Source organism: Terrapene carolina, unplaced genomic scaffold, assembly GCF_002925995.2.
Source record: "Terrapene carolina triunguis isolate 2854851 unplaced genomic scaffold, T_m_triunguis-2.0 Scaffold210, whole genome shotgun sequence".
NCBI classification, from domain to species: Eukaryota; Metazoa; Chordata; order Testudines; family Emydidae; genus Terrapene; species Terrapene triunguis.
In genome coordinates, this window is record NW_020664561.1 from 4,361,994 (window position 1) to 4,380,339 (window position 18,346).

Consider the following 18,346-nt stretch of genomic DNA (forward strand, 5'->3'; position numbering starts at 1 on the left):
GGTGGGGAAATGGGCGGGGCCAGGGCCCCTGGAGGGTCCTCTTTTTTTATTTAATAGATATGGTAACCCTACCCTCAACCTTCTCTCCACAAGCAGTGCACATGGCCCCACTCTCCAGAAGCACTGGGGTGTGTGTGTGTATAACCCTGACCCCTCAAATTTTCCCATGTGATTTTATAGGGACAGTCCCGATATTTGAGGCTTTTCTTATACAGGCACTTATTATCCCCCACCCCCATCCCGATTTTTCACACTTGCTATCTGATCACCCTACCCACCCCCTGGTTGCTGCTTCTTGACTCACACAAAGCTGATCCCATGTGACCACCTCTATCTTGCCCTGCCAGGGCCCCACAAGCCCTGCATGATACTGATCCCCCCGGCCCACCCTGCAGCGCTGACTGCTGGCGCGCCCCCACCTCTCCCTCCTGGCGCCTGGGGAACGGAAGCACCTGACAGAGACACACTACTCCCCCCACTCGACCGCCACTGGAGAGTGACGTCATGTGACCGGCCCTGGGCTCCTCTAGAAGAAGCGGCGCGGCCGGGAGTTGTGAAACAAACAAGTAGCGGAGGTGGGCAGGGACAGAAGAGACACGCGCTACTGCACAAGTTAGTTGATGCTGTGGTTGCCGCGTACGGCTGGGCGCGCAAACGGCGCGGGAGGGCGGCCAGGCGCAGGGAGGGAGCTATGGCGACGTACGTGAGCGAGCTGGAGGTGGCCAAGAAGAACCTGAGCGAGGCGCTGGGCGAGAACGTGAAGCAGTGAGTGCGCCCCGCTCCCCACCACCCTGTGCCCAGCCCGGCTAGGCCCGTCGAGCCCCGGCCTCGATTTCTGCCCGGTCCCGGGGCCTGCCGGCTGGTGGAGACCGCTCCTGGGCCGAGGGGCTCAGCCAGGAGCGTGTCCCAGTCGCTGGGCGCCCCGTGGCCTCGACTTTCCCTAGGGCACCAGGCAGCGCCCGGCCCCCAGGGGCTGAGATCCTGGCCTGGTGGGGACCCCTGGGGCTAGGCCCAGGCCGCGGGGCAGGGCGGGGGACCCCGGCGTCGCACTTCAGGCCGCGGGAGGAGGGGGCGGAGAGCCTGGTCAGGTAATGGGTGTCCGCGGCTCCCCGCGCGGCCTGTGGGCCGGCGTTTAAGGGGAGCGGCGCCTGACAGGGGAACTAACCACGGGAACCAGCGTCACGGGGCCTGGTGGCGTCTCCGTCGCGGGCCATTTTGAAATCCCGACTGGCCGTTCGGGCTGTCAGAGCTGCCTGGGCACTGGCGTGGGGACGCTCTGCGGCCTGCGCTGGCGGGGGCTCGGGCTGGGGGATCACAGCGCTGCCTCGCAGGCTATGACTTTATTCATCTAAGCAGCGTGTTTTCGTGCGTTGACAGGAAGCGTGAGCTTTGCAGGCCCAGCTTAATAACCGTTCGTGTCCGTTTCACCCCGTGTTCGGGCCACTGGGGGCAGTAAGAGATCTGGGGAAGTGATGAAGTAGCTGCTGTCTCTTCTCCCACAGCCTATCCAGTTAAAACTCCGGATTTAGCAAAAAGCTGGCAAATGTAGCCGGAAGGGACCTGCTGACTCCGGTTTACTTTATATGAGCTGGTCTTCATGCAGAGAGGCAAGCTTTTTTCACCCTCTGGGTTTGCACTAAAACATCCTGTTCCACCATGGGAAATTGTAGGCCCTCATTTTTAACACACATGGGGCTTAACTAGGTCACTTAAGGTCTGCCTGTTTAATTAACGATGCCTCCTTTCCCCTCTGCTTAAACCAAACAGCTAGTAAGCAAAATGAGAACTGGTTGTTCTCTCTTGGTCTTTTACTTATAGTAAATTTAGAAATCTGCAAGGATTCTGTCTGAGTACAATGGACCAGTTAGTTCATGTGCCTTTGTCTATGCTAAACTTAGTTTTATATAATTGTTTTCCCATTTCCCCTGTAATAAACTTAAATAACAAATTAGAGACTTCTGTTTATAAGCAGTATAATGGAAATTGAATTGATCCAAATGGGTTCTGTCTCTGGTTCTTCCACTGGGTTATTTTGACTCTGGTCAAGTCACTTCACATCTTTGTGCCTTTATTTTCCCAACACCAAAATGGTGAAAATGATATTTCCATCCCTTGTAAAGCACTCTGTGGGAGCTAGGTAGTATTATTAATGGCAGGCATAAACTCTGTATGTTAGTGCTGCAGTTTGCTTCTAACACATTTTTTTATTAGATCACGGTGGCAGATAAGAATTTGTTGTAATAGTGCTTAAATGCTTTTACCTACAGGGAAATACTGTCACACAGAATGAATGACCATAATTACTAGTCTTCAGTTCAGTGACTTTCTGGCTCATGTTTGGTCTCAGAAGCTGGTGTTGCTTTAGTGCATGAAAGCTTGGGCTATCAAAGGGAAAGCATATCGCAGATGAAGGATGTGTCTGATGGAGATTTTGGGAGAAAGTGTTAATGGTCATACTATAGCGTTGAAAGTTTAACACCAGTATTAACGAGAAGCTGGCATGAGGTGTAGGTGTACCTGTACGATCTAGAGAGCACAGAAGCACAGTTCTCACCATCTATCTGCAGATGCTCCATATTCTGTGCTTCTTGGCATGTTTTAAACCCTAATGCCATACCTTCTGCCTTCTGTAGATGCTAGAAGGGGGAAGGCAGCTTTCTCTTCTACCTTTCATCCCATGTCACAGGCACCTGACTTTGAAGGCAGGTGTCTGCTACTCTGAATCTCAGTTTTTGGGGGATCTTGCCTTATGGATAACTCCAGTGCTTGCCTCTGCTGTGAGTCAAACTGACCCAAGTCTTGTCAATTTCATTCTATTGCTGTTTTGGGATGCTATGAGCAGCATCGCAGGTAGTAGACTGTCTGCAGACTCACTGTGACAACTCTTTCTATTATATATGTATGTTTATCTTCATAATCTCCACTTATAAGAAGTGGGGGTTTGAGCCATCATGGTTCTATTTTTAAGCATTTTATAACAGAGATTCGTATTATTAGCTCCATTTTACAGAGTGGGAAACTGGGCCCAGACAAGTGAAGTGACTTGCTCATTCACCCAGCTGACCATTGGGAGAGCTGGGAATAGAACTAGATCTCCTGGGTCCCAGTCCGATGCACTGTGCCAATAAGCCACATTGTATCCCTTAGTTAGTGGAGCACAGCTGTTTCTCATCCCCTCTTGTCAGGGAAAGTTTCCTATTCACCAGGGTTTTTCAAATCCTGTTGGTCTAACACTGGTCAATTCTATTATATATTCATTTGATGAGTCGATTGTTTACCTAATTGGGAGCACTTTCCCTTTTCCCTCAAATGTGCTTTTAAAGTGTACATCATTCACCACAGTGTTTTAGCTTGAATTGAGTATGGGAAGAAGGAGAAAGATCACAAATAATTTTTTAAATATAACTGTGACTGGGAGATGTGATTACCTTAAGGACTCCATGCTTTTTGGCCCACCTCTCTGCTCATTTCCTGTCCACCACACTGCCTGGGATGAAACACGTGAAATGGGATGTACACTGCTCTGCAGTGTTTGCTCCGCAAAAAATCTATCAATTTAACAGAAGGATATAGGCAGAGAGTTGGGGGGAAGGATCTGGAAACAGCCCCAGGAAGTGTTGTGTCTCCCCTCTCCTATGTGGATTAAAAAACGATACGTTTGATTCAACAATGTTTGAAAACACAAATGTCTGCTTCCCCCCTCTCCCCTCCCAACTTATGGTTGCTGAAACAGCATTAATTATCCCAGCATTCTCTCTGCTCATCAGCAGAGTCACAAAGTATAATTGCTGTCGTGGTGACTGGTGGCAAGGTGACATATCTGCTGAATCATTTAGGAACAGGAGTAGGGATCCATGGGGTTGTGGGAGGGTAAATAAGGTGCTACAGATGCATGTTGTAATCTTGGTTGGAGGATGGAGGCCTACTCTGCTTCCCTCTGCATCTTTATCTGAGAGGAAAACAGAGGTTTGAAGCACTACTAGGACTCTAAAAAGTAAGTAAATGCCTATAGTCCTCTGCTTTATATTTGGATAGAGCCAGCTGGCTTCCTCAGATGCTATACTCCAGGCCTGCACAACATGCGGCCCGGGGGCCGCATGCGGCCCATGTGGGCTCACTGTGCGGCCCGCGGGGGTTGAGTAGATGGGCTCACTGTGCGGCCCGCAGGGGGGTGAGTAGGCAAGCGGCGGGTGAGGGAGGGGGGCTGAGTGGGCGGGCAGTGGCGGGGAATGAGTAGGCGAGCCGGGCGGGTGGAGGGCTGAGGAGGCGAGCAAGCAGGCAGTGGCGGGGGGGTGAGTAGGCGAGCCGGGGGAGGGGGGCTGAGGAGGCGAGTGGTGAGTCGGTGGCTGACCTGTTCTACTGATCTGGTCTGGCTCCCATCCCCTCTCCCAGGGCCGTCTCCAGGCACCAGCAAAACAAGCAGGTGCTTGGGGCAGCACATTTCTAGGGGTGGCATTCTGGCGCCGGCTATCATAGATGCCGACTCTGGGGCATGGGGAAAAAGTGCCCTCGCTGCCCCAGCTCGCCTCTGCCTGCTCCCCTGAGTGTGCCGCCGCCGCTCTGCTTCTCCCCCCTCCCTCCCAGGCTTGCCACATGCTAAACAGCTGTTTAGCGCAGCAAGGCTGGGAGGGAGGAGAAGCCGAGCGGTGGGCGCTCGGGGGAGGCAGTGGAGGTGGAGCGGAGGTGAGCTGGAGCGGGAAGCGGTTCCTCTACCCCCCCATTACTTCCTGTGCCCCCCCCACCCTACCTCACCTCTGCTCCGCCTGCTCCCCTGAATGCTCCGCCTTCCCTCGCCTGAGAGGGAGGGGGGAGAAGCGGAGCGGCGGCACACCCAGGGGAGCAGGCGGAGTGGAGGTGAGCTAGGGCCGGTTCTGGCTTTCTGGTCGCCTCAAGCCAAAGGAAAAACACACCCCCGCAGCCGCGCCCCGCCGGGCGGGGGGAGGAGGAGGAAGCAGGGGGGGAGAGAGAAAGGGGGCGGCCAGGGCTTCAGCGGGGCGCTGCCCCGCGGCCCCTCCCGCCCTGCCCCCTGCCGGGAGGGCTCCAGTCGGCTGGGAGGGAAGGACGCAGGCTGCCCTGCCGGGCTTGCTGCAGGGCGCTCCCGTCCTCCGCGCTGCCGCCCCCCCCACAGGGCAGCCGGAGCGGAACAACAACAACAAAAAAGCGGCCGTGCCTCCCTAGGATTGGGCGGAATGCCGCCTCCTACAAGCTGCTGCCCCAAGCACCAGCTTGCTCGCCCAGTGCCTGGAGCCGGCCCTGGCTAGGGCGGGAGGTCACGGGGGGGCCGCAGGAAGCAATGGCGGGGGAGAAATGCGGCACGCCGGGGGAGGAAGTGGTGCTGGGGATTTGGGGAAGGGGTTCGGAAGGGGTGGAGTTGGGGTGGGGCAGAGGGGCACGAAAAAGAAAGGGGAGGCGGCCAAAAATTTTTTTGCTTGGGGCGGCAAAAATCCTAGAGCCAGCCCTGCCCTCTCCAAGGGTTGCAGCTGTCTGGAGGTGCCTGCCTTCCTCATTCACACCTCATTCATTCAACAGGGCAATTGATTACAAAGTGGGGGGAAGATCTTATTCTACTTCTAGCAAAAAGACATTTTTCTTTTACCTTAATTATACTACCTTAGGGGCCCGCTATAACACATTACCGAGGTTCAATACTGCTGTTTCGGTGGGGCGGCACTGGGGAAGGAAGGTTTGTTTCCGCGGGGCAGGTGGCGTGGGGGGGGAGGTGTGTGTTTCGGCCGCACTGGGGGGGTTGTTTCTGTGGGGGCGGGGGGTGTTGTGTTTCAGGGGGCTGGGTGGCGCTGGGGGGGGATTGGCGGCGCTCAGGGGGTTTCGGCCCTCAGCTGTTTTCTTTGGAGTAATATGGCCCTCGCCGCTTTACAAGTTGTGCAGGCCTGCTGTACTCCCTTCTTCCACCCCCTTCCTCCACTAACGAAATGTTTTGGCTCTCTCTTGGAATGTCTGAACAGCCCTTAAGAATAAGTTGATGTGACAGCAAGGTGGAAACCTTTCCTGGCCTTCAAAAACCGTGCATTCATTGATGCAACGAATGTGACCTACATACCCTTCTTAATGGAATGTTTTATTATCCTGAACAAATGTACCGTCTGCTATTAAATCCATTTGTTGTCCCTGCTGGAGTCAAATCTGCTGGCTGTGGTCCAGATTTATTACTAAGTTTCTGGCACCCAGCCAGGTTTACAAACAGCAGGGCTGTAGATTTCTAAATTGCCTGAGTGTTTTCAACAAGTTTCAGCATTGAAGGTTAAAACCTGTATGTTGGGTAAAGTCTTCTGAGTTTTAAATGCCTTCTCTTTTAAGAGAACCACCATTCCAGTGAATGAGAAACTTTAAAGAAATATAGGAACTAGTGGAGGTATCTGTCAAGGAATGTGTATAAAGAATGCCCACAGATGTTAAGAGCTCTTGGTGCTATAGCTAAGTATTATTGAGATCCTAAGTAAGATATAAACTCTGATCCCAAATATGGGACAAATTGCCTTCCTAATGGCATGTGCTACTCTCACCTCCTAGTATTCTTGGACTACAGTTGTATGACTGTTATATTCAGCAGTAGCATGTTACTATATAGGAGTCTTTGTATTAATGTAAAAAGCAACAGAGTCCTGTGGCACCTTTAAGACTAACAGATGTATTGGAGCATAAGCTTTCTTGGGTGAATACCCACTTCGTCAGACGCATGAAAGCTTATGGTCCAATACATGTTAGTCTTAAAGATGCTACAGGACTCTGTTGCTTTTTACAGATCCAGACTAACACGGCTACCCCTCTGATACTTGTATTAATGTAGTGGTTCCCAAACTGGGGTTTGTGAAATGTTACAGAGGGTTCTCGGGCGGGGGGAGGGAAATTCCCTAATGGCGGAAAGAGCTGTCCCTAGGGACCCTGGGCAGCACGGGGCCAGCAGCCCGGAGCCCCTGTACTTCCAAGAGCTAAGCAGATCAAAGCAAGCATATCTATCACACTGAGGAGATTTAAACTTCAAGACTCCTTATAAGGAATGGAAAGGGAGGTGGATGTTTTTTGCTGTTTTTAAAATTAAATAGGCAGCTAGTATTATTTTAAAATTATTATGAAGAACAAGTTTAAGTTTTGTTGTAATGTGTGTTGTTTGCCTGGACTGCTCAAGACCAGAATGCTTGTGTAGGAGGAACTCTTTGGATTGGCTTTTTAAATACCTTCATGCTGTTTAACATCTGATACTCCTTGATGAAACATGGGAGCCTTGTCTTATAACAGGCTTATTCAAAGTGATACAAGCTACAAAAGTGAGATGGTGGAAGAGTGTTGCAGTTTTCATAATGTAATAAAAATACTGTAATGATTAATACTAAATAGTGTGTAATAAGCATGTCATAAAAACAAATTTTATATTTCCAAGATCACTGCTTTTATAATTTATACTCGGGTAAAGGAGAAAATCCCTGGAAATATTCACTTTTTAGGAGGGGGTTCGTGAGACTTGACATTTTAGTGAAAGGGGTTCACAGGTTGTTGAAGTCTGGGAACCACTGTATTAATGTATTTGTGCTCCCTCTGCTGGCTTTACTGCTGCATAACTACATCCAGAACTGACCTGTTAAATCATTGTGCTAATGAGTGATTAGCATTAGTACAAGTGTTTGGTGGCATGTATAAATGTTTGCAAAGGGGGAAAATGGATAATTCTGAAGAAAACAGTTTTCCTACCTGCTTCTAAAAGTCTCTACCCCATTTTCCAGTCAGCATAAACTGGCCCTTAAATGGATTCAAATAACATAATCTTGAAACAACTTGACATTATTTCTTAATGACAAAACAAAGGAAAACCTGTAGTGTGGGTAGCCTTACAGGTATTTGGAAGCCAATCTCCTTCTTAAATAAATAAAAAAAAAAAAAAGTGTGTGTGTGGTTTGGGGGGGGGGGGGTTCAAGTTTTTCAGACAGATTTGAAGCCTGCAAGTGAAAAACATAGCTGAAACTCAACAAAGAGACCTTGGACTCGTGGATAGTTCTAGGAAAACATTTTATAGCAACAAAAATGATTAGGGGTATGGAACAGCTTCCATATGGGGAGAGATTTAAGACTGGGACTGTTCAGCTTACTCATCTCTTTTCCAAGGGGGGTGGAGGTATGATTGGTATGGAGAAAGTGAATAGGGGAGTCTTATTTACCCCTTGACATAACACAAGAAGTAGGGGTCACCCAATGAAATTAATAGGCAGTAGGTTTAAAACAAACATAAGGAAGCACTACTTCACACAATACATAGTCAACTGGTGAGGCTCATTGTCAGGGGATGCTGTGAAGGCCAATATTATAATAGGGTTCAAAAAAGAATTAGAGAAGTTCCTGGAGGATAGGTCCATCAATGGCTATTAGCCAAGATAGTCCGAGATGCAATCCCGTGCTCTGGGTATCCCTAAACCTCTGACTGCCAGAAGCTGGGGCTGGAAGACAGGATGATTTACTTGATAGATTGCCCTATTCTGTTCATTCACTCCGAAGCATCTGGCACCGGCACTATCAGAAGATGGGGATCCTTGGCTAGATGGACCATTGACCTGACCCAGTATGGCCATTTGTATGTTCTTAACTCAACTACACCTAAATTTATAGACTTTAAGGCCAGAAGGGACCATCATGATCATCACATCATAGGCCACACAACCTCACCCATTCACTCTTGTAATAGGCCCATAACCTCTGGCTGAGTTACTGAAGTCCTCAAATCTTGATTTAAAGGCTTCAAATTAGAGAATCCACCATTTTTTCTAGTTCAAACTGACAGGAGACCCATACCCCACACTGCAGAGGAAGGTGAAAAAACCCCAAGGTCTCTGCCAATCTGACTGGGGGAAAATTGCTTCCCAACCCCAAATATGGTGACAAGTGAGACTCTGATCATGTGGGTGAGACCCAACAGGCAGACACACCTGAGAAAGAATTCTGTGTAGCAACTCAGAGTCCTCCCCATCTAATGTCCCATCTCTGGCCATTGGAGATGTTTGCTAAAAGCAGTTGTGGATGGGCCATATGCAGTTTTAGGAAACCTCATCACACCATCCGCTCCATAAACTTATCAAGCTGAGTCTTGAAACAAGTTGTTTTTTTGTCCCCACTACTCCTCTTGGAAGGCTGTTAGAAAGCTTTGTCAAATTTCTAGCCTCATCTTATTGATGGCTGGCTTATAGCTATTTGATCTTGTGCCAACATTGGCACTTAACTTAAACTCCTCTCCTTCCCTGGGTGTTTATCCCGCAGATGTATTTATAATAGGGCTGTCAATTAATTACAGTTAACTCATGTGATTTTAACTCAAAAATTAATTGTGATTAATTGCTGTTTTAATCACCATGTTAAACAATAGAATACCAATTGAAATTTATTAAATATTTTTGGATGTTTTTCTACATTTTCAAATATATTGATTTCTGTTGCAACACAGAATACCAATTGTACAGTGATCACTTTATATTTTTATTACAAATACTTAAACTGTAAAAATGATAAACGAAAGAAATAGTATTTTTCAATTCACCTCATACAAGTACTGGAGTGCAATCTCTTTATCGTGGAAGTGCAGATTTTTATATTTTTTTATATATACACTCAAAAATAAAACAGTCCACTCTGTCCTACTTCTTACTCAGCCAATTGCTAAGAGAAACAAGTTTGTTTACATTTACGAGCGATAATGCTGCTGGCTTCGTATTTACAATGTCACCTGAAAGTGAGAACAGGCGTTCGCATGGCACTTTTGTAGCCAGAATTGCAAGGTATTTATCTGCCAGATATGCTAAACATTCATATGCATTAATTAAATTTGTAACACAATTCTCCCCCAAGGAGTTCAATGTCCCCTGTTCTATGTTTTACCTGCATTCTGCCATATATTTCATGTTATAGTAGTCTCGGATGATGACCCAGCACATGTTGTTCATTTTAAGAACGCTTTCACTGCAGATTTGACAAAACACAAAGAAGGTAGCAATGTGAGATTTCTAAAGATAGCTACAGCACTCGACCCAAGATTTAAGAATCTGAGAGGGACGAGGTATGGAGCATGCTTTCAGAAGTCTTAAGAGCAACACTCTGATGAGGAAACTACAGCATCCGAACCATCAAAAAAGAAAATCAACCTTCTGCTGGTGGCATCTGACTCAGATGATGAAAGTGAATGTACATCAGTCTGCACTGCTTTGGATCGTCATCAGCATGGATGCATGTTTTCTGGAATAGTTGTTGAAGATGAAGGGACATATGAATCTTTAGCACATCTGGCACGTAAATCTCTTGCAATGCCAGCTACAACAGTGCCATGCGAACGTCTGTTCTCACTTTTGGGTGACATTGTAAACAAGAAGCGGGCAGCATTATTTCCTGCAAATGTAAACAAACTTGTTTGTCTGAGCGATTGTCTGAGTAAGAAGTAGGACTGAGTGGACTTGTAGGCTCCAAAGTTTTACATTTTTATTTTTGAATACAGTTATTTTTTTTAACATAATTCTATATTTGTAAGTTCAATTTTCATGATAAAGAGGTTGCATTACAGTACTTGTATTGGGTGACTTGAAAAATACTATTCAGCGCAAATATCTGTATTAAAAATAAAGTGAGCACTGTACACTTTGTATTCTGTGGGGTAACTGAAATCAATATATTTGAAAACATCAAAAATATTTAAATAAATGGTATTCTATTATTGTTTAATTTCTTTACAGCCCTAATTTATCGAGAGCAATCCTGTCTTCCCCCCCCCAGGCTTTGTTTGCTTCTGTGAGACAATCCATGGAATCATAGAAGATTAGGGTTGGAAGAGACCTCAAGAGGTCATCTAGTCCAACCCCCTGCTCAAAGCAGGACCAACACCAACTAAATAATCCCAGCCAGGGCTTTGTCAAGCCGGGCCTTAAAAGCCTCTAAGGATGGAGATTCTACCACCTCCCTAGGTAACCCATTCCAGTGCTTCACCACCCTCCTACTGAAATAGTATTTCCTAATATCCAACCTAGACCGTCCCTACTGCAACTTGAGACCATTGCTGCTTGTTCTGTCATCTGCCACCACTGAGAACAGCCGAGCTCCATCCTCTTCGGAACCCCCCTTCTGGTAGTTGAAGGCTGCTATCAAATCCCCCCTCACTGTTCTCTTCTGCAGACTAAATAAGCCCAGTTCCCTCAGCTTCTCTTCTTAAATCATGTGCGCCAGCCCCCTAATCATTTTTGTTGCCCTCTGCTGGACTCTCTCCAGAAAGGATGTGGACAGATTGTAGTGGGGGGGGGGGGGGCTCAAAACTGGATGCAATACTCCAGATGTGGACTCACCAGTGCTGAATAGAGGGGAATAATCACTTCCCTCAATCTGCTGGCAATGCTTCTACTAATGCAGCCCAATATGACATTTTCCTTCTTGGCAACAAGGGCACACAGTTGACTCATATACAGCTTCTCATCCAATGTAATTCCCCAGGTCCTTTTCTGCAGAACTGCCACTTAGCCAGTCGGTCCCCAGCCTGTAGCAGTGCATGGGATTCTTCCGTCCTAAGTGCAGGACTCTGCACTTGTTCTGGCTGAACCTCATCAGATTTCTTTTGGCCCAATCATCCAATTTGTCTACATCACGTTGGAGGGTAGGGATAGGGTCCAGAGTATCTACCTCTCCCCCTAGCTTAGTGTCATCCACAAACTTGCTGAGGGTACAATCCATCCCATCATCCTGATAATGAAGATGTTGAACAAAACCGGCCCCAGGACTGACCCCTGGGGCACTCCGCTTGATACTGGCTGCTGACTAGACATTGAGCCCAATGATCTAGCCAGCTTTCTATCCACATTTTAGTCCATTCAGCCAATCCATACTTCTTTAACTTGCTGGCAAGAATACTATGGAAGACCGTATGAAAAGCTTAGCTAAAGTCAAGATCTAACATGTCCACTGCTTTCCCCATGTCCACAGTGCCAGTTATCTCATCATAGAGGGCAATCAGGTCCTTAAGCTTAGGTCGTTAAGTTTCTTCTCGTAAGGTACATTCTCCATTCCTCTAATAGTAGCCCTTCTCTGTACCTGTTCCAGTTTGAATTAATCTTTCTTAAACACTGGAGACAAAAATTGCACAAAGTACTCCAGGTGAGGTCTCACTGCTGCCTTGTATAATGGTAATAACACTATCCTATCTCTACTGGAAATAGCTTGCCTGATATATCCTAGGGTTGCATTAGCCTTTTTCACAGCTGCATCACATTGGCAGCTCATAGTCATCCTTTGATCAACCAATACATCCAGGTCTTTCTCCTTCTCTGTTGCATCCAACTGATACGTCCCCAGCTTATATTAAACATTCTTATTGTTAGTCCCTAAATGCATGACTGTGCAATTTGAACTATTAAAATTTATCCCATAAGAACGGCCATATTGGGTCAAACCAAAGGTCCATCTAGCCCAGTATCCTGTCTGCCGACAATGGCCAATGCCAGGTGTTTTTAATGTAGTCTTGTAAAACTAGGCAAATATCTAGGTAAGTTGATATGCCCTTTGGAAGACCTCTACGTACCCCTGGTTGAGAACCACTGGTTTAGGTGTTAGGCCATGCCGAGATTATCTTTAATCTCCACTCCACTCCATGCTTAGCGTTCCTACTTCTTTTTCTTTTTATTTATATGGCTAAAGAACCTTTTACTGATGGTTTTAATTTCCTTTGCAAGGTCTAACTCTGCTTGGCTTTTGTCAGGTCTCACTTTTTCCCTTACACTTGCTGACCTCCAAGAGGTAGCTTTCCTTGCTGATCCATTCCTTGTAGGCTTTCTGCTATCTTTTAATAACATGTTTGAGATGCTTGTTCATCTAGTTTGGTCTGCAATCCTCCCCTATGAATTTTTTTTCCTATTGCTTGGGATGCAGACTTCAGATAGTTTCTGCAACTTTGATTTAACATAACTGCAAACCCCCTTCACGTTCAGATCCTGGAGTTCTTCAGTCCACTTCCTTAACTAATTCCTTTTAATTTTTTTAAGTTTTTGCCCTTTTTGAAATCCAGGACCCTAGCTGCTGATCTATTTTTGATAATTCAGTTTTAACTAAATGGAAGGATAAACTCACATTCACTCAAAGGTTGTACTCTACTACCAATTCTTTTATGAGGACCTTGCTACTTACCAATACCAAATCTAAAATGGCATCACGTCTTGTAGGTTAGTAACTATATGGTGAATAAATCTGTCAGCTATCCCATCCAGGAATAGCTGGAGCCTACCATTATAAGTAGCTTTTGTCCCCCAATCTATATCTAGGCAATTAAAGTCTCCCATAATCACACAATTCCTAGTAATATTTATTTAATTAAAAATATTAGAGGTCTCTATCCAAATCCAACCCTGGGGGTCTGTAGCAGACCAAGTCTAAATACAGTTGGAATACACAAGGGTGTAACTAGCTGATGCTGTGCAATTTAGAAGATGGACTGCTTCAAAAACAACCTGCCTAACCTTTAATAATCTAAGGTTGTGACAATAAAGTTAAAAATTAATTATGTATTTCACTGAAATTATTAAAACAAGTGGAAACTGATTGGTCTAGTTTTGTCATCCCCCACTTTCTGATTATCAGGCACTAGCACAATGCTCTTTGGCTTACCAACACTGCAGGGAAATATTTTAATCTTCCTTCACCCTGAAAGAGATCTTGGAGTCATTGTGGATAGTTCTCTGAAAACATCCACTCAATGTACAGCAGCAGTCAAAAAAAATTAACAGAATGTTGGGAATCATTAAGAAAGGGATAGATAATAAGACAGAAAATATCATATTGCCTCTATAGAAATCCATGGTATGCCCACATCTTGAATACTGCATACAGATGTGGTCGCCCCATCTCAAAAAAGATATATTGGAACTGGAAAAGGTTCAGAAAAGGGCAACAAAAATGATTAGGGGTATGGAACGGCTGCCATATAAGGAGAGATTAATAAGACTGGGACTTTTCAGCTTGGAAAAGAGACAACTAAGGGGGAATATGATAGAGGTCTATAAAATCATGACTGGTGTGGAGATAGTAAATAAGGAAGTGTTATTTACTCCTCATAATATAAGAACTAGGTGTCACCAAATGAAATTAATAGGCAGCAGGTTTAAAACAAACAGAAGTATTTGTTTCACACAACTCTCAGTCAACGTGTGGAACTCCTTGCCAGAGGACACTGAAGGCCAAGTCTATAACAGGGTTCAAAAAAGAACTAGATAAGTTCCTGGAGGATATGTCCATCAAGACTATTAGCCAAGATGGTCAGGGATGGTGTCCCTAGCCTCTGTTTGCCAGAAGCTGGGAATGGGCGACAGGGGATGGATCACTTGATGATTACCTGTTCTGTTCATTCCCTCTGGGGCACCTGGCATTGGCTACTGTCGGAAGACAGGATACTGGGCTAGATGGATCTTTGGTCTGACCCAATATGGCCGTTCTTATGCAACCCTCTGTTTTCACTGAAGTTGTATTAAAACATTGCTTTTTTATTAGATTTTTCTAAAACGTATACAAAAAGTTAAATGTTGGACCTGAACTAAATGACTGTCCATTTAAGATATGGGAGAAAAGGAATAGATTTAGTAGGCAAAGCAATGTTGTTTACCGTGCTTAATGTTTTCTCTCCCATGCACAGATACTGGGCAAACTTGAAACTTTGGTTCAAGCAAAAGATCAGTAAAGAAGAGTTTGATCTGGAAGCTCGCAGACTCCTCACCCAAGATAACGGTAAGAGACCGTCCCTAGGAGTGTCCCTTTTTCTGTCTTCCCACATTTCTCAAAATACCACATTCTGGGTTAGTTGCTGCTTGCTACACACCAATGCAACCACATAAAGTGTGACTACATAACTCCCACTGCTCCTCTAGAACTTGCCTCTTCTCTTGGGCCACATGATCTTACCACTGCTGAGATAAGAACCTTCTCCTTTGCAGCTCCTAATTTCATAGAGAGGCTAAAAACCTATGTAAAGGATATCAATTGGGAGGTGTATGCAGCCAGTGGAATGCATGGGAAAACATGGCTGTGGAAGGTGTAAACAAAATCACTTTATAAGGTAGCTTCAAGTGGCTGCCTTTGGACTTTGCCTGCCATGTTGCTAATGTGAATCTGTCTTCAAGTAAAACTTTCTCCCCTGGCGTCTGTCTGAGTGAACTCTTTCTTTTTGCAGTCCATTCTCACAATGATTTCCTCCTGGCTATTCTCACTCGATGCCAAATCCTGGTTTCTGCACCAGGTAAGAGAACAAACTATTAGTTTTTAAAAATAGATCATACAGCACAACCCTGGGAAGTGTTTATGGTGGGCTTTGTTTTTAAGCTATATGCTTGACTTATTTAGTCTTAAATTGTATGTTGTCTCTTATATGAGCTAGGTGCCATATGACACAGTGGGGATCCTGACTGGGGCCTTTAGTTACTATTGCAATATAAATATGATCATCTGTATTCTAAAATAAGGATTTCACACACTTGGCTAAAGACTAGTACTCTACATTGCCATGCAGGAGACCCAGGTTTGATTTCTAGTCTCATGCTTCTTTGGCTGTGAGTTCTGTAAGGTGGTGTGCTCTGTGCCCCACCAACCTGCAGCACCAAGTGAAGGGAGGATTTGCTCCATGTTCTCCAGCAATCTGCTTGGCATGATGTGAGAATGGTGTTGACAGCCTTGCGTCAGAAAGATTGAAACTCTGACTCATGGAGGGAGGCAGCACTAGGAGAGAGAGAGAGGGTTTTTTTTTTTTTTTTTTTTTTTTGCCCTGTCCTGTCCCCAGAGTAGAGGGGAGGACGGGAAGCTTCTAGTTGTAAAGTTTTAATTAAAATGTTGCCAATAAATTTAATATCCTTCTGTTAAGCCCCTGCAGCTATCACATTATGTCTGGTGTTATGCTGCTCTGTGGTGTCTAGTGAGTTTCAGTATTGCTGACACCAGAATGGATTTTGAAAGGATGGACCAAAAACTTAGCCACAAGACCGTTTGAGTGAAAGTGATTCAAACTGCAAATTAGAATACGAGTTTGAGACTGCTAGAAAGTTCAGGGACCGGCATCTTAGGGTCTTGTGCTGAGCCTGCTGTATTGTTTATGCTGACTGCATAATACAATCGAACCTGGCTAACTGAACACCAAAAGTTCTCCATGTAACTTCTGCAGCTTCTCGCTTGATTTTTTTTTTTTTTTTTTTTCTTTCTTCCATTGGGATGGCTGCAGCAAATACGTTGCACTTGGTTTGTTTTATCATCTAAACCTTCTGAATAAAACCAGACAGACTTAACCACAGCCCGACTATCCTTTCAAAAAGGACAAGGCAGAGGAGTGGGACTCTGCAGGTCTGGGTTCCATTTCCTAGGAGTGACACAGATGTTGTCATGTGTAACATTGGGCAGGTAGGGCTCAGGGTCTGGTCCAGGGGGACCTCAGCTCCTGTTTAGGCACCTAAATGAGTGGCCAGATTTTTTTTAATAAGGGTTTGCACAGCACTTGACAGCTCCGTCTGAGAACAATAGGAGCTGCTTGGTGCTGAGCAAGTACACTTAGAAAATCTGGTCCTTCATTTCTCAGTACCCCCTTATCCCCATTTTACAGCTGGGGAAAACACTTCTCCACCTCAGAGGAGTGATGTGAGGATAAATCCATAAAAAATTGGGAGGCACTTAGATACTACAGTGACAGGCGCTGTGTAAGTACCTAGACAGACAAAGCATCACATGAGTACTCTGTATTAATAATAAGAACCACGGTAGAGCTGCTCACATTCTGTTCCAGATTGCTGATTTCAGGGAAGATTCTTGTTAGACCCCTGAGGGTACTTAGCTTGTGGAAATTGCCTCCGTCAGTGTTTTTGTTCCTAGGAAGACTTTCAAGAACTGTGTTTTTGCTTTCACATGCTTGTGTTTTCTCCCCCAGGAAATCCTACTGAAATGTACATTCAGTTTATAGGGTCTCTGATGAGCATCTTGATGAGCAAAGCAATTAGTTGGTTTTTAGCTAATCCTGGCTTCTATAGGGCCCCAATTTCTTTTTCAGTAATCTTGGGCTGACAAAGACTTGGAGCTATAGTCATCTACACCTGAGACTGGATAACATTTTTTTATTAATTATTCAGGGTTGGCAACGCGTTTTGATTTAAGGGCCACCAAGTCTGACACACAGGGATGGGTTGACCATGTCCCATTTGCCTCCAAAGAGAGGAGGAGAAGTGAAAAGAAGAAATGTGTGAGAAAGAAAGAAATGGGAATAAAGCGACAGCTGAAAACCGAAGAGAGTGATCAGAGCGATTCTCCTAACCATTTGTCCGTCTCTCTTCTGGCCAAGAAAATAAAATACTGAAAAACAAATAAATTAAAGAAATAAACAGTATGGGCGGGTTCTTTTCTATAACCGATATCCTTGTAGCTTCATCTCTGTTAGTATGTTTCTTTTTCTCTCTCTGCTCTTGCTGCTGTATAATGTATGTTGGAAAAGTCGCAAATGCCACCACCTTCCTTTTGCTGGGGTTTGACTGTACTCTGCTGCCCCTATGGAAAGCAGTGCAAGCCTGGAGTGAAGCAGCTCTGTCCTCTTTCTCAGCTTGTTGCCTTTGTTAACAAGGCTAGAAGCTGGCTAGGTCTGCAGTGGATCGGTTGTCAAAAAACCCCTGCTAATGTGAAGTTGGCAAGTCTTGAACTGAACAGGAGTAGCCATTAAAGCGCCTCATGTGCTAATACTGCTCCCTTCAATGTGTGCAATAAGTACAAGCTGTGCTCTAGAAATTAGTAAAATGAACACATGCTGTCACTTATAACGCTACTTCTAAGCACCTCTAGTTATGGAAAGAGATGCAGTTCCTTAATATTACACTAGATGACAGCTACATCATATGGATTTGTGTGTGGTAACACACGTGCTCAAAGGAGCAGTTAATGTTGCTAGAGCCTCCTTGGCTCTGAATCTGCTGATATTGTTTCAACTTTAAAATATCCAGGCTTAACATTATATGAATCTGTTTGCATAAAACCTGATTGAGGGAATAGTGGCAGAAGGGCTTAGTAGCAACACATGGAATCATATCATCTGTCTATGAAGGCAGTACAACTGCACTCATCCTCTCTAAGTGCCTTGCCAATTCTAATGCATTTATTTTTAGAGAATTTCTGGCTTCTCCCTATTCACTAATAATTTTTTTAAATTGTTGGAAAAGGCAGGTTAGAGAGAGGTTTTATGCTTCAATCTGACAGCAGGGAGGTCTGGTATTGTTGATTGCTTCCAGGCTTGTGTTCCACACTTGAAATCAATCTGCTAAGCAAACTCTCTCTCTCTCTCTCTCTCCTCTCTCTCTCTCTCTCGAGGTTCCCAGTT

The 18,346-nt window shown here is 45.4% G+C and overlaps 1 protein-coding gene across 1 annotated transcript in view; it reads left to right on the forward strand.

Annotated features, from left to right (window-relative positions):
* Positions 1-556: 556 nt before the first annotated feature.
* LOC112107385 (transcriptional adapter 1) overlaps positions 557-18,346 on the forward strand; it is a 37,534-nt gene continuing 19,744 nt past the window's right edge. The window contains exons 1-3 of the mRNA XM_024201064.2: positions 557-765; positions 14,648-14,739; positions 15,182-15,247. Of these exons, the coding sequence (XP_024056832.1) occupies positions 692-765; positions 14,648-14,739; positions 15,182-15,247 (232 nt within the window). The 5' untranslated portion in view covers positions 557-691. The remainder of the gene's footprint in view (positions 766-14,647; positions 14,740-15,181; positions 15,248-18,346) is intronic.